This window comes from Nomascus leucogenys, chromosome X, assembly GCF_006542625.1.
Source record: "Nomascus leucogenys isolate Asia chromosome X, Asia_NLE_v1, whole genome shotgun sequence".
Classification (NCBI taxonomy): Eukaryota; Metazoa; Chordata; class Mammalia; order Primates; family Hylobatidae; genus Nomascus; species Nomascus leucogenys.
Genome location: NC_044406.1, coordinates 51,095,527 through 51,109,778, shown reverse-complemented (window position 1 = coordinate 51,109,778; position 14,252 = coordinate 51,095,527). Strand labels below are relative to the sequence as shown.

The following is a 14,252-nucleotide window of genomic DNA, read 5'->3' as shown; positions in this document are numbered from 1 at the left end:
TTTACGGAAATTCCATACTGAAAGTTTGTGGAATTCAAAGGCCCAAGAACTATGACATGCTTGAAGATTGAGACTTGCTCTACTCTGTATTAAGACTTATAAACTGACAGTATATACAACTGAAAATAATTGAAATAAAAATAAACCAGCATGACATAATAGAGGATCCAGAAACAAATCTTTGCGTATATGGAAATTTGATTTACAACAAAGGTAACCTTGTAAGACAGTGGAAAAAGAATGATCTTTTCAAAAAATAGTACAGGGTTAAAGGGATACCTGTATTTGCAAAAATGAAATTTGGGCCAGGCATGGTGGCTCACGCCTGTAATCCCAGCACTTTGGGAGGCTGAGGCGGGTGGATCACTTGAGGTCAGGAGTTCGAGATCAGCCTGGCCAACATGGTGAAACTCTGTCTCTACTAAAAATACAAAATTTAGCCTGGTGTGGTGGTGCATGCCTGTAATCCCAGCTACTCGGGAGGCTAAGGCAAGAGAATCGCTTGAACCCGGGAGGCAGAGGTTGCAGTGAGCCAAGATCACACCACTTCACTCCAGCCTGGGTGACGGAATGAGACTCCATCTCAAAAAGAAAAAAGAAAAAGAAACTTGATTCCTGCCTCACACAATAGACAACAGTCAATTCCAGGCAGATTAGATACCATATTGTAAGAGTCTAAACAATAAAGCTTTAGAAGATGACATATGAGGATGTCTTCATGACACTGGGGTAGGGGAAGATTTTTTAAAACAGTATACAAACAGCACTAATCACAAAAGAAAAAAGTTGATAAATGTGATCACATTAAAACCAAGGTTTTTCTCTTCATTAAAAGATGCTATTACAAGAGTGAAAAGGCAAGCTACAGGGTGTGGGGGAGATATTTGCAAATCATATATCTGACAAGGAGCTTTTATTGAGGATATATAAAGAACTCCTGGCCGGGCGTGGTGGCTCACGCCTGTAATCCCAGTACTTTGGAAGGCCGAGGCAGGCGGATCACCTGAGGTCAGGAGTTGGAGACCAGCCTGGCCAACAGGGTGAAAGCCCGTCTCTGTTAAAAATACAAAAATTAGCAGGGCGTCATGATGCGTGCCTGTAATCCCAGCTACTCAGGAGGCTAAGGTGGGTGAATCGCTTGAACCCGGGAGGCAGAGGTTGCAGTGAGCCGAGATCGTGCCACTGCACTCCAGCCTGGGCAACAAGAGTGAAACTCTGTCTCAAACAAACAAACACACACTCCTACAAATCATTAAGCAAAAGACAGACAAACACAGTAGAAAAGCGGGCAAGAGATTTGAACAAGCATTTAGGAAAAGAGTGCAAATAAATGTACAAAAAGGGGCTCAATCTTATTAGTGAGAAAGGAAATGGAAATGAAAACCACAAGGAGATACCATTATACTCCCACTAGAATGGCTAAATTTTAAGAGTGACAATACTAAGTCTTTGCAAGGATATGGAACAACAGGAACTTTCACACTGCTAGTGGGAGTGTGAAATAGAACATTTTCAAAAATAATTGAGCATTATCTACCAAAGTGGAGGATATACATAACGCTGAGAACCAAAAATTCCACCCCAAGATTTATACCAGTCAGAAATGCATGTACACGCATAAACTGCTCATAGCAGCAAATACTCATTAACAATAGAATGGGTAAGTACATTTTAATATACAAATGCAGCCGGGCGTGGTGGCTCATACCTATAATCCCAGCACTTTGGGAGGCTGAGGCTGGCGGATCCCCTGAGGTCAGGAGTTTGAGACCAGCCTGGCCAACATGGTGAAACCCTGTCTGCTGAAAATACAAAATTAGCCAGCAAGGTGGTGGGCACCTGTAATCCAACTACCTGGGAGGCTGAGGCACGAGAATCTCTTGAACCCGGGAGGCAGAGGTGGCAGGGAGCTGAGATTGTGCTACTGCACTCCAGCCTGGGCAATAGAGTGAGACTCTGTCTCAAAAGAAAAAAAAATGCAATGGAACACTAGTGTACCGCAATGCAATGCAAATTGAACCACCTGTAGCTTATATCCAACAACATTGTTGAATCTCGGAAACATAATGATGAGCAAATGAAACCAGACGCAAAAGAACACTCTCTATGTTATCTCATTTATATACAATTCAAAAACAGGCAAAACTGAACTAGTATGTTTAGGGATGCCTACCTAGGCTGTAAAAGTATAAGAGAATGCTAAGAAATTATTACCAAGAAGTTAGGTTAGTGGGGAGAAAGAGTGGGAATGGGTGGGATACAGGGGGGGTGCTTTGGTGGTGCTGGCAATGTTATAGTTCTTTTTTTTTTTTTACTTTTTCAAAAATAAGTTTAAAAAAAAATTAGAGACGGGGTCTCACTATGTTGGCCAGAGTAGTCTCAAAATTTTTCTGGTTCTTGATTATAGAGTGGTCATTACACAAGTGTTTGCTTCATAGTAACTCACTAAACTGTATAATTATGTTTTACAATTTTATTTATTTTTAACAGCTTTATTAAGGTATAATTCACCCATTTAAACTGTACACGTCTGTGGCATTTGGTATATTAAATTATTAATTTTTTGAAATGGTAGTAAAACATATACACCACAGAAAATTTGCCATTTTAACCATTTTCAGCATACAATTCAATTGCATTAAGTACATTCACAATGTTGTGCAACCTTCACACTATCTGCTTCCAAAACTTCATAAACCCAAACAGAAACTCGGTACCCATTAAGCATTAACTCCCCATTCTCCCCTCTCCTTAGCCTTTGGTAACTTCTATTCGGCTTTGTCTCTTCGGTAACTTCTATTCGGCTGTCTCTATGAATTTGCCTATTCTAGATTTTTTTTTTTTTTGGAGGCTTATTTAATACCCACAATGTCGCATCTGTGATCCCAAAGTGTGCAAAGTTAAAGCCTTAAACTGCAGCTGAGAGGGCAGAAATGGCACACCTGGGGACGATGGTGAGTCAGGAACCACGGGCAGGTGGCCATGACCAGGGCAGTGTCCTCCCCAGGGCCAGGGACAGGGGAGTGGCCTGAGGAGCAGGACTCAATTGGAGCCCAGGGCCGGAGAAGCGGGCAGAGACCTCCCGATGGCCTGTCAGGAGCTCAGAAGTGCCACATGGCTGAGGGGGCAGTGGCCTGGGAAGGACCAGAGGCAGGGCCAGGAGACCGCCATTTCTTGGGGAGCTGGGGGGCAGGGAGGTGTCCTACAGGAGAAGCCAGGAGGGGCGGCCTGCCCCTGGGGTGGGGGCCGGGCTGAAGCAGGCTGCAGCAAGAAAAACCTGAGGCAGGCGCTGAGAGCCTGGCTGGCTGGGCTGGGCTTCCCAGGGCAGCCTGGCCCAGGGAACAGTCCTGACTCTGTGGGGGATGCCCAGCGAGGGGCAGCAGTCCCCTCAGGGCCTCCCCTCCTCTCTCCCTGGAAAGGAGCTGGGGAACCCATAGTGCAAATCTGTGGATCACTCAGTTATGGAGGGAGGCTGTGCCCGAAGGGAGAAGCCGGGGCACGCCCCTTCAACCACCTCGGCCTCCACCACTGTCCTCAGTACAGCCGCTTCTCGTAAGAGTGCAGGCCATGGACGCCACCCTCGATCTGGGCTGACACGGTCCGTTTCTCAAACTTGAGCTCTCCTGAGTACATCATGGACCGAAGGACAGCCAGGCTTCGGGCCCCGATATCCTGGCAACTGTGCTGGATGCCCGCTATGAGGTAGGGCACGAACTTCTGAATGGACCCTTTGTCCTGGATGGAGCCCGAGATACTCTGCGCGAACTTCACCTTATCCCCCTCGCTGAAGTATCGTTTCTGGCTGCTGCTGCTCTTCTCCATGGCATCCAGCGAGCCCATGCCCCGATTCTTCTTGAGCGGCACCCCATCTGAGAAGAAGTATTCACCGGAGGCCTCCGTGGTGGCGGCCAGCAGGGAGCCCATCATCACTGTGGAGGCTCCAAGGGCCAGGGCCTTGACCACGTGCCCCACGGTCTGGATGCCGCCATCGGCTATGATGGGCACACCAAAACGCCGGGCATACTCGGCCACCTTGTACACAGCAGTGCCGTGGGTCCGACCACAGGCCATCACTTCCGGGGTGATGCAGATGGAGCCGCAGCCCATGCCCACGTGCAGCCCATCCACACCAGCGTCAATCAGGTTCTTGGCCTGGGCTGCTGTCACCACGTTCCCCCCAATCACCTGGAGGTGGGGGTACTTCTGTTTGATGTAATGCACCATGGCGATCTGATACACCAAGTTCCCTTGGGACGAGTCCAAGACTATGACATCGACGCCCGCCTGGGTGAGCAGGTCAAGGCGGAATTTGTCATCTTCACAGGTACCCACAACTGCCCCGCACAGCAGCTGCTTGTGGGAATCCTTGGAGGCCAGAGGGTAGTCTCGGTGCTTCTTCAGGTCGGTGCGGGCGATGATGGCCACCAGCTCATCATGATCATTGACAACAGGTAGCTTCCCTTTCTTGCTATGCTGCAGGATCTCATTTGCCTCTTTGAACGTCACGCCTGCTGGAGCCACCACTAGCTCCATCCTTGGCGTCATCACCTCACTGAGGAGGGTGGTGTGGTCCTTCTCAGCAAGGAAGTCGATGTCTCGGGAGGTGACGATGCCCACCAGCTTGCTGCCCATGGTGCCCGTCTCAGTGATGGGGATGCCAGAGAAGCCATGCCGCATCTTGGCCTCCAGCACATCACCCACAGTGTGCGAGGGGCTCAGCACCACAGGATCTGTGATGAAGCCCTGTTCAAACTTCTTGACCTTCTGCACCTTGTTGGCCTGGAACTCTGGGGTGCAGTTGTGGTGAATGAAACCAATACCTCCCATCAGAGCCATCGCGATGGCCATGTCGGCCTCTATCACAGTGTCGGTGGGAAAGGAGATCAGTGGTGTCTTCAGCGTGATCTTCCGGGTCAGGGCTGAGGTCAGGTCCACCTCACCAGCTAGGAAGTCTATGAATCCTGGGAGAATCAGGAAATCGTTGTAGGTGAGGCCGTCGTCGCTGGCGAAGAGCTGCTGTGCGGTGAGCCCATCCTCGGGCACGTAGCGGGTGCCGCCGCTGATGAGGTAGTCCGCCATGCTGCCAGCAACACCCTGCGACCTGACGTAAACACCCGCGCGGCCACCAGCCTCTAACGCAACCGCTGCCGCTGCTGACGCCACGCCGCGGTCACGCTGCCGCTGCTGACGCCACGCCGCGGTCACGCTGCCGCTGCTGACGCCACGCTGCGGGTCGGGCGGGCCAGGGGCTTATTCTAGATATTTCATGTAAGTGGAATCATACAGCGTTTGTCCTTTTGTGTCTGGCTTCTTTCACTTAGCATAGCATTTTTAAGATTCATCCATGTTGTGGCATGTATCAGAATTTCGTTCCTTCGTGTAACTGAATACTGTTCTATGATAGGGGTAGACAGTTGGCTCTCGTATTGTGGGTTTGGCATTCTCAGATTCAATCAACCTCGGATTGAAAATATTGAAGGACTATACGTAGTGGCCCATGTCTGTAGTCTCAGCTACTTGAGAGTGATGCGGGAGGATCCTTGGAGCTCAGGAGCTTGAGACCAGTCTGGACAACATAGTGAGATCTCCCATCTCTAAAAAAATAAAAAGAAAATATTACCCAAAAAAAGCCCAATAAAAATAATACAAATAAAAAGCAATATGCTATAACAAGTGTTTACATAGCATTTACATTGTATTAGGTATGATATAAGTAATCTAGAGATGATTTAAAGTATATGTTATATGCAAGTACTACACCATTTTATTTAAAGGACTTGAGCATCCCAAGATTTTGGTATCTGCTGGGGTCCTGGAACCAGTCCACCCATGGATACTGAGGAATGACTGTATTATGTTTTGTCTATCCGTTCATCTGCTGATAGACACTTGGGTTGTTTCCACCTTTTGGCGATTGTGAATAGTGCTGCTGTGAATATTGGCATACAATGTTGGCATACTCTCTTTGAATCCTTGCTTTTCATTCCCTTGGGCATATACCCAGGAGTGGGATTGCTGGGTCCTATGAGTATATTAATGTTTTCAGCATTTTTCTACAAGCTTTACATTTCACAATGAAAAAAAAGAGAGGGAGGTGAGAAGAGGAAAAGGAGACAGCAGATATAGACAATTCTTTTGAATTTTTTTTTTTTTTTTTTTTTTAAGAGACAGGGCCGGACCTGAATTCTCGGGCTCAAGCAAGCCACCTGCCTCAGCCTCCCAAGTAGCTGGGACTACAGACGCATGCCACCCGCCTGGCCTCTTTTGAATATTTTGTTTCTATGGGAAGCAGAGAAGTGGGCAGTGGCTGCAGGAGGAAGCGGGCTCAAGGGAAAGTTTTTTAAGATAGGAGAAATCAGAAACATTCTTATGCTAATGAGAGTGATGTAGTGAAGAGGGAATATTTAACAGCGCAGGAAAGGAGAGAATTGAGGGAGCTGTCCTTGCGTGGATGAGAGGGGATGGTGTTGGCTTGAGCTAAGAGCAGGGGACAGTTCATCCCAAGTGGCAAGTGGGAAGGCAGATTGGTGGGTAGATGGGGTGGCAGAGGCTGCCAAAGTCCTTTTTCTTTTCTTTTTTTTTTTTTTTGAGACGGAGTCTCGTTCTGTTGCCCAGGCTGGAGTGCAGTGGTGCATCTCGGCTCACTGCAAGCTCCGCCTCCCGGGTTCACGCCATTCTCCTGCCTCAGCCTCCGGAGTAGCTGGGACTACAGGCGCCCGCCACAACGCCTACCTAATTTTTTGTATTTTTAGTAGAGACTGGGTTTCACCGTGTTAGCTAGGATGGCCTCGATCTCCTGACCTCGTGATCCGCCCACCTCGGCCTCCCAAAGTGCTGAGATTACAGGCGTGAGCCACCGCGCCCGGCAAAGTCCTTTTTCGATGACTTCAGTTTGCTGGACAAGCCAGGACCAAGGCCATTGGTTGCAAGGGAGGAGGAGCTCTAGTAGGTGGCAGCGCAAGGAGGAGGTGGGAAGTTGTCACCTAGGAGAGTGGAAGGGGGAATGGACTGGGGATATATAAGACGATGGCTGGATGGCATGTAGGGTGCAAATGAAGGTCCTGGTCAGATTCATTTACCCATGGATAGACCCGGCTCCCTCTTGGGTTAATTCCCGCTTCCCCAGAAGCCCTTAACTGCATCAACAAAGGTCAATGGCAAGTCCTCAGTACTTTGCCCTCTCCTAGCAGGAGTCAAGAGGGGGCTGTGAGCCTGGGACAAAAATCACACTCCTGCCCCAAGCCTTCTACCTGAGCCCTTTCATCAGGGATCAAGAGGGGCCATTAAGGGTTAAACATTTACTGGGCAACCACTAGAAGCCAGGTAATAGCACTAATACCTACTGTTTACTTACTATATGCACGGTGCTGAGTACTTTACATTTATTGTCTAGTTTAACCCTTTTAATAACTCCATGAGCAAAGTACTATTAATTGGCCCATTTTACAGATGAGAAAATGGAGGCCCAGAAGATTTAAACCCTTGTTTATAAATTCCAGAATCTAAACCCTTAAGACCTGGTGGATGACCTGAATATAAAATCCAGATCCAGTCCCAGACCTCAGGCATACAAACAAATTATTGAACTGCACTTTGCACATTTATTCTTTTGCTCTTGTCTCCCCAGTCCTCTTTCTACTTTTGATAAATGCAGACCCCACCCTCTCCCAGACCCCACCCTCTTCCTTTCACTTTAGCTAAGCTAAGGTAACCAAAAGGCCAAGTTTGCCCAGGACTGATGGGTTTCCTGGGACTAGAGACTTTCGATGCTAAAGTTGAGACCGTACCAGACAAAAGACCATTTCGTCTCCCTAGCTGCAGCTTACACATGAGTTGCTCCTCTCTCTCTCCCTCTTTCTCTTCTTTTTCAGTGTTTTTGTTTGTTTGTTTGTTTTTGAGACAGGTGACAGACTCGCTCTGTCGGCCAGGCTGGAGTGCAGTGGCACCATCTCAGTTTACTACAACCTCCACCGCCTGGGTTCAAGCAATTCTCCTTGCCTCTGCCTCCCAAGTAACTGGGACTATAGGCACCTGCCACCAAGCTCTGGTAATTTTTGTATTTTTAGTAGAGATGGGGTTTTGCTATGTTGGCCAGGCTGGTCTCGAACTCCTGGCCTCAAGTGATCCACCCACCTCAGCTTCTCAAAGTGCTGGGATTACAGGCCTGAGCCACCGCGCCCAGCCTTTCAGTGTTTTTGCTTCTCATTTCAGGCATGGCATTTCTTTTACCTCCACTGCCACCTTGGGGGCCACAAATACTTCCTGGGTACCTTCTGGGAACCCAGCACCCTGGTTGGAACAGACTAGAAGTTGCAGCAAGAGTTTGGGAAGGGCATTTCTTTTTTTAAAAAAATTTTGGGGCTGGCACGGTGGCTCACACCTGTAATCTCAGCCTTTGGGAGGCAGAGGTGGGTGGATCACCTGAGGTCAGTAGTTCGAGACCAGCCTGGCCAACATGGTGAAACCCCATCTCTACTAAAAATGCAAAAATCAGCCAGGCGTGGTGGTGGGTGCCTGTAATCCCAGCTACTTGTGAGGCTGAGGTGGGAGAATTGCTTGAACCTGGGAGGCAGAGGCTGTAGTGAGCCGAGATTGCGCCACTGCACTCCAGCCTGGGCGACAGAGCAAGACTCCGTCTCAAAAAAAAAAAAAAAAATTAACTCTTGTTTTAGATTCAAGGGGTACATGTGCAGGTTTGTTACATGAGTATATTGCAGGATGCTGAGGTTTGGGGCATGATTGATCCTATCACTCAGGGTAGTGAGCATAGTACTTAATGAGTAGTTTTTCAGTCCTTTTCTCTCTCCCTCCCTTCTGCCTCTATTAGGCCCTGATGTCTATCGTTCTCTTCTTTATGTCCATGTGTACCCAATGCTTAGCTTCCACTTATAGGCGAGAACATGTAGTATTTAGTTTTCTCTTTCTGCATTAATTCACTTAGGATAATGGCCTCCAGATGCATCCAGGTTGCTGCAAAGGACATGATTTCATTCTTTTTTATGGCTGCATAATATTCCATGGTGTATATGTACCACATTTTCTTTATCTAGTCCACCATTGATGGGCACCTAGGTTGATTCCATGTCTTTACTATTATAGATAGTGCTGTGATGAATATACAAGTGTATGTGTCTTTTTGGTAGAATGATTTATTTTCCTTTGAATATGTACCCAGTAATAGGATTTCTGGGTTGAATGGTAATTCTATTTTTAGGTCTTTGAGAAATCTCCAAACTGCTGTCAAACTAATTTACATTCCCACCAACAGTGTATAAACATTCTCTTTTCTCCACAGCCTCACCAATATCTGTTATTTTTTGACTTTTTGACTTTTTAATAATAGCCATTCTGACTGGTGTGAGATGATACTAATTGTGGTTTTGATTTGCATTTCTCTGATGCTTAGTGATGTGGAGCATTTTTTCATATGTTTGTTGGCTACTTGTATGTCTTCTTTTGAGAAGTATCTCCTCATATTCTTTGCCCATTTTTTTAAAATGGAGTTTTGTTTTTTGCTTGTCGAATTGTTTAAGTTCCTTATAAATTCTGGATATTAGACCTGTCAGATGCATAGTTTGCAAATATTTTCTCCCATTTTTGTAGCTTGTCTGTTTACTCTGTTGATAGTTTATTTTGCCGTGCAGAAGCTTTGTAGTTTAATTAGGTCTCACTTGTCAATTTTTGCTTTTGTTGCAATTGCTTTGAGGACTTAGTTATAAATTCTTTTCCAAGGCCAATGTCCAAAAGGGTATTGCCTAGATTTTCTTCTAGGATTTTTATAGTTTAAGGTTTTACATTTAAGTCTTTAATCCATCTTGAGTTAAGTTTTGTATATGGTGATAGGTAGGGATTCAGTTTCAATCTTCTGCATATAGCTAGCCAGTAATCCCAGCACCATTTATTGTATAGGGAGTCCTTTCTCCATTGCTTATTTTTGTTGATTTTGTCAAAGATCAGTTGGTTTTAGGTGTGTGGTTTTATTTCTGGGTTATCTATTCTGTTTCATTGGCCTATGTATCTGTGTACCAGTACCATACTGTTTTGGTTACTGTAGCCTTGTAGTGTAGTTTGAAGTTGAGTAATGTTATGGAACAGGGCATTTCTTGAACAGGGCTTAGTACTTTGGGTGCTCATAGTTGACCTGAACATCACTCCCAAGTGGACACATTATTCACATAAACAGTGAGGATATTCTGGACTTGACTGACACCTGGGGAGAAAGAAAAGGACAATCCTTCAAGCAGGTTCCCCTTCAATTCCTTCCTTCCTTCCTTCCTTCCTTCCTTCCTTCCTTCCTTCCTTCCTTCCTTCAATACTTATTGAGGACTGATGATGCTCTAGATTCTTCTAGGCAGCAGTGAGTAAGCCAGATAGAATCCTTGCCATCATGGGACTTACATTCCCTGGTCCTTCTGTTTCCTTGAGGAAACATCTTGAGATAGGTGACCAAGTCTTCCCTGTATTTCAATTCCCAGCACCTTGCATGGGATCTGTTACATAGATGTTCAATAAATGTTGACAGAATGGCTGTTTGAATGAAGACATGAATAGATAAATAAGTGATGTTAATGCCTTAAGTTCCATCCTGAGAGGTCCACTAACTTTGATAAAGGCTTCCTATGTTGAAGGCAGGTATCACTGAGAGGAATAGTGGCCAACTGTGCTTAGTGCAAAATTGATAGCTGATAGAAGAGTTTGGGTCTTCAAGGGGCTGCAATGGAATACCAAAGCAAAGGGGATGTATTAGGCCGTTCTCACATTGCTATAAAGAAATACCTGAGACTGGGTAATTTATAAAGAAAAGAGTTGTAATTTTCTCATGGTTTTGCAGGCTGTACAGGAAACATAGTGGCTTCTGCTTCTGGAGAGGCCTCAGGAAGCTTCCAATCATGGTGGAAGGCAAAGGGGGAGTGAGACGTCTCACAGAGCCAGAGCAGGAGAAAGTGGGTAGGGGAGATGCTCACACTTTTAAACAATCAGATCTCAGGAGAACTCCCTGACTGCCACAAGAACGAGAACGGCACCAAGGGGGATGGTGCTAAACCATTCATGAGAAATCTACCCCCATGATCCAACCATCTCCCACCAGGCCCCACCTCCAACATTGGGGGTTACAACTGAATTAGAGATTTGGGTGAGGATACAGATACAAATTATATCAGGGGACTTTAGGGGAGCCAGGCCTGCATGTGGTCCTGAATAATTAGGAGACAACAGAAGGCATTTAGCAGCTGGGGAGAGAAACCCTGGAGGAATGTCAGGCACAAACAAAGCCACCCACAGCCACCCTTGTTGTACTGCTTTCCTGGCCGTGGAGGAGACAGGGCTGGGAGGAAGGTGCTGGCAGGGGAAAGAGTGTAGGATGTCCCTCAGAGCAAATCCTGATCCCTCCACTGAACAAACTGCACCCGGGAAAGAACAGGGGCTCTGGAGCTGACCTATTGGCTTCAAATCCAGCTCCGTCACCAACTGTGCTACCTTGAGCAAGTCACTTAGCTCCTCTGTGTTCCACTTTCCCCACTCCTTAAATGAGGTAATGATGCCGATCTCAGAGGGTTGTTCTAAGGATCATCTAGGCTAAGTGATGTTAAAGGAAAAAAATACCTAATCTAAAAAGACTGATCATAGAAGTAGAGAGTATAATGGTGGTTATCAGAGGGTGGGGTGCTTAGCAGGGATGGGGAGAGGTTGGTCAGAGGATATATACTTAACAGTTAAGAGGAAGAAATGTCAAAAGATCTATCATACAGTAAAGTGACTATAGTTAATGACGATGTACAGATGCTTCTTGTGTGCTTTTGACTTGTGACATTTTCATTGGGACGTAACCCCAGTATAAGTTGAGTAGTAAGTTGAGGAGTGTAATGACTATGTATCACTTTCACTCCACTGTAAAGTCAGAAAGTTGTAAATCGAACCATTGTAAGTCAGGACCATCTGTACTGTTCTTGAAAAATGTAAAGAGAGTCAATATTACGGGCTGTTACCAGAAAGTGGTAACTGCAAAGTAATGCATTTGTTAATTGACTTGATTTAGCCATTCTACAACATATGTATTCTTCAAGACATCATGTTGTACATGACTAAAACATGTTATCTGCCAATTAAAAAAATATATAAAACAAATTCAATGACACCTTGTTAAAGCACGCTAAGCCAGACTTTATTCAGGATCATCGAGATAGGTATAAGGACCACTACTATGGGATTTTGCAGTAGAGGAAAGAGATTGGGCTCATCCCCAAGTACAGCATGGGCAAGTGAGAATTTACAGTCAAGGGGCAGGGTGAGGTCGGTGGATGGAAAATTACTAAGAAAGAACATTGTGGTACCCATTCTGCCTAAACCAACCTGACAGGACTCTTGCTGAAGCCTGGCCAGGGTGATCAGACATCACTCTGGGATGGTGGAGGGTGAAGAACTGATCAGATATTGAGAGTAGGGGGTTCTTACTAATATGGGTTTTTACAAGGATGGGCACAGATGGACCTAGAAGAAGGTTGGGGAGCCTAACTAACATTTGGTCCAACAAAAAATCTTTGTCAGTGGTTCTCAGTGTGGTCTTCAGAGGATCAGCAGCACCACCTGCGAACTCATTAGAAATGCAAATTCTCAGGCCCCACCCCAGACCTGCTGAATCAGAGAGCCGGGGCTTTAACAAGCACTCTAGGGGATTCTGATGCTTGCTGAAGTTTGAGAAACATTGTGCTATGTCAGCATAGTAACAAACCCTTTGTAAGTGAGAAATTCTTTTTCTCTGCCCTGATGACAGAATTAGGGGACTAGGTCCCAGGACTGCTCTCTGGGTGCACAGCAGAGTCACCTAGAGAGCTTCGAAATCTCTGGAAGCCCAGGTCTCTTCCCAGACCAATTATTTTAGAATCCTGGGAGATGGGGAGGGATGCAGACATCAGTAGTTTTTCAAGGTTCCCAGGTGATTCCCCAGCTTCTTGCATTGGAGCTCCCTGGAGGGCTTGTTAAAGCAAAGAGTGCCAGGGCCCAGCCTGGAGCAGCTGATTCTGCAGGTCTGGGGTGGGGCCCGAGAATGTGCATTTCTAACAAGCTCCCAGATGATGCTGAGCCTGGTCCATGGACCACACTGTGAGAACCACTGTTGTAGGGGGATTTGATCAGAAAGGAGGTGTGTGGGAGTGAGGAGGTTGGGGAGAAACCACTGCTTCCTCCACCTACCCTTCTCTCTCCGCCTTGAATTAAGCATGGGATAACTGGGTGTGAACTTTGCTTACACGCTCATTGTTTTTATTACTCTCTGCCTGCACAGGAGGGATGAGATCATTTGACGTTTGTGGAGAAACTAAGTGGTGGCATGGACCTCCCTCAGAGAGAGCAGGGATTATCTTCCCCAGGAAAATAAATCAAGGGGAGCCACCTGGACTAGGATCCCTTGGGTGGTGTGTGGGACAACCTTGGAGATCCCTCACTACCACCCCGGCCCTGGCCCTGGCCACCTTGCCAGTGTTTTCCTAGAAGATGCTTTCTTTTATGATTTTATTTCACTTCCCCTGGATCTCAATCTCCCCTAGTGTGGAGGGGGAGAGGGAACCAGGAGATAAGGGATATTTTCTGTGAGGTTTTCTTTTATTTTTAAGGTTTTTTGTTTTGTTTTGTTTTGTTTTGTTTTTCTACAGGTAGGGTCTGTGTTGCCCAGGCTGGTCTTGAACTCCTGGCCTCAAATGATCCTCCCACCTCAGCCTCCTAAAGTGCTAGGATTGCAGGCATGAGCCACCACATGCGGCCTTCTGTGAGGTTTTCAGTTGCTCTGAATTCATTCATTCATTCAACAAACATTCATGCCAGCTCTAGGGGCACAGAGAGTTTTGTCTGTTTTGTTTGCTGCTATATGCCTGGTGCCTGGCACATAGTAGGTGTTCAATAAATATTTGCTCAGTGACAGAGGACCAGTTATGGGCTACTCCTTCCATTGGGCAAGGAAGATTCAGCTCCTGCCATCAAGATCCAGGGGAGAAAGACACTAAATCCTCAACTACAGCCCCTGTGACAGGCCTGATCACAGCCAGGGGTCTAGGACTGTTTGTCAGTGGCCCCATCCCAGGTTTGGGGCAGGGGAGTGGGGAGGGGTGCCAGGAAAGGGCTCCCAGTGGGAGTGTGTTTCAGCCAAGGCTTGGAAAATGAGCACGAGGCAACGGGAAAGGACAAGAGAAAGATGCTCCAGGCTGAGCCTCAGACACTGCTGTGTGCAGTGCAATGGACTTGCTCATGTTCTGGATGAA

The 14,252-nt window shown here is 46.6% G+C and overlaps 1 protein-coding gene across 2 annotated transcripts; it reads right to left on the bottom strand.

Moving 5' to 3' along the window:
* Positions 1-3,534: 3,534 nt before the first annotated feature.
* On the bottom strand, positions 3,535-5,079 carry LOC100581732 (inosine-5'-monophosphate dehydrogenase 1). Of its 2 annotated transcripts, XM_012498717.2 has the most exons (2): positions 4,840-5,079; positions 3,535-4,764 (listed from the first exon to the last, which is right to left on the bottom strand). In XM_012498717.2, the coding sequence occupies exons 1-2, from the start codon at positions 5,077-5,079 to the stop codon at positions 3,535-3,537; spliced, it is 1,470 nt and encodes a 489-aa protein (XP_012354171.1). The 2 variants fall into 2 exon arrangements, with proteins under 2 accessions (XP_012354171.1, XP_012354170.1); XM_012498716.2 differs by having other exon boundaries at positions 3,535-5,079.
* Positions 5,080-14,252: the final 9,173 nt, after the last annotated feature.

Bases quoted from the DNA above. Each gene is read 5' to 3' on its own strand.
- LOC100581732 (XM_012498716.2), bottom strand. From the start codon at position 5,079: ATGGCGGACTACCTCATCAGCGGCGGCACCCGCTACGTGCCCGAGGAT.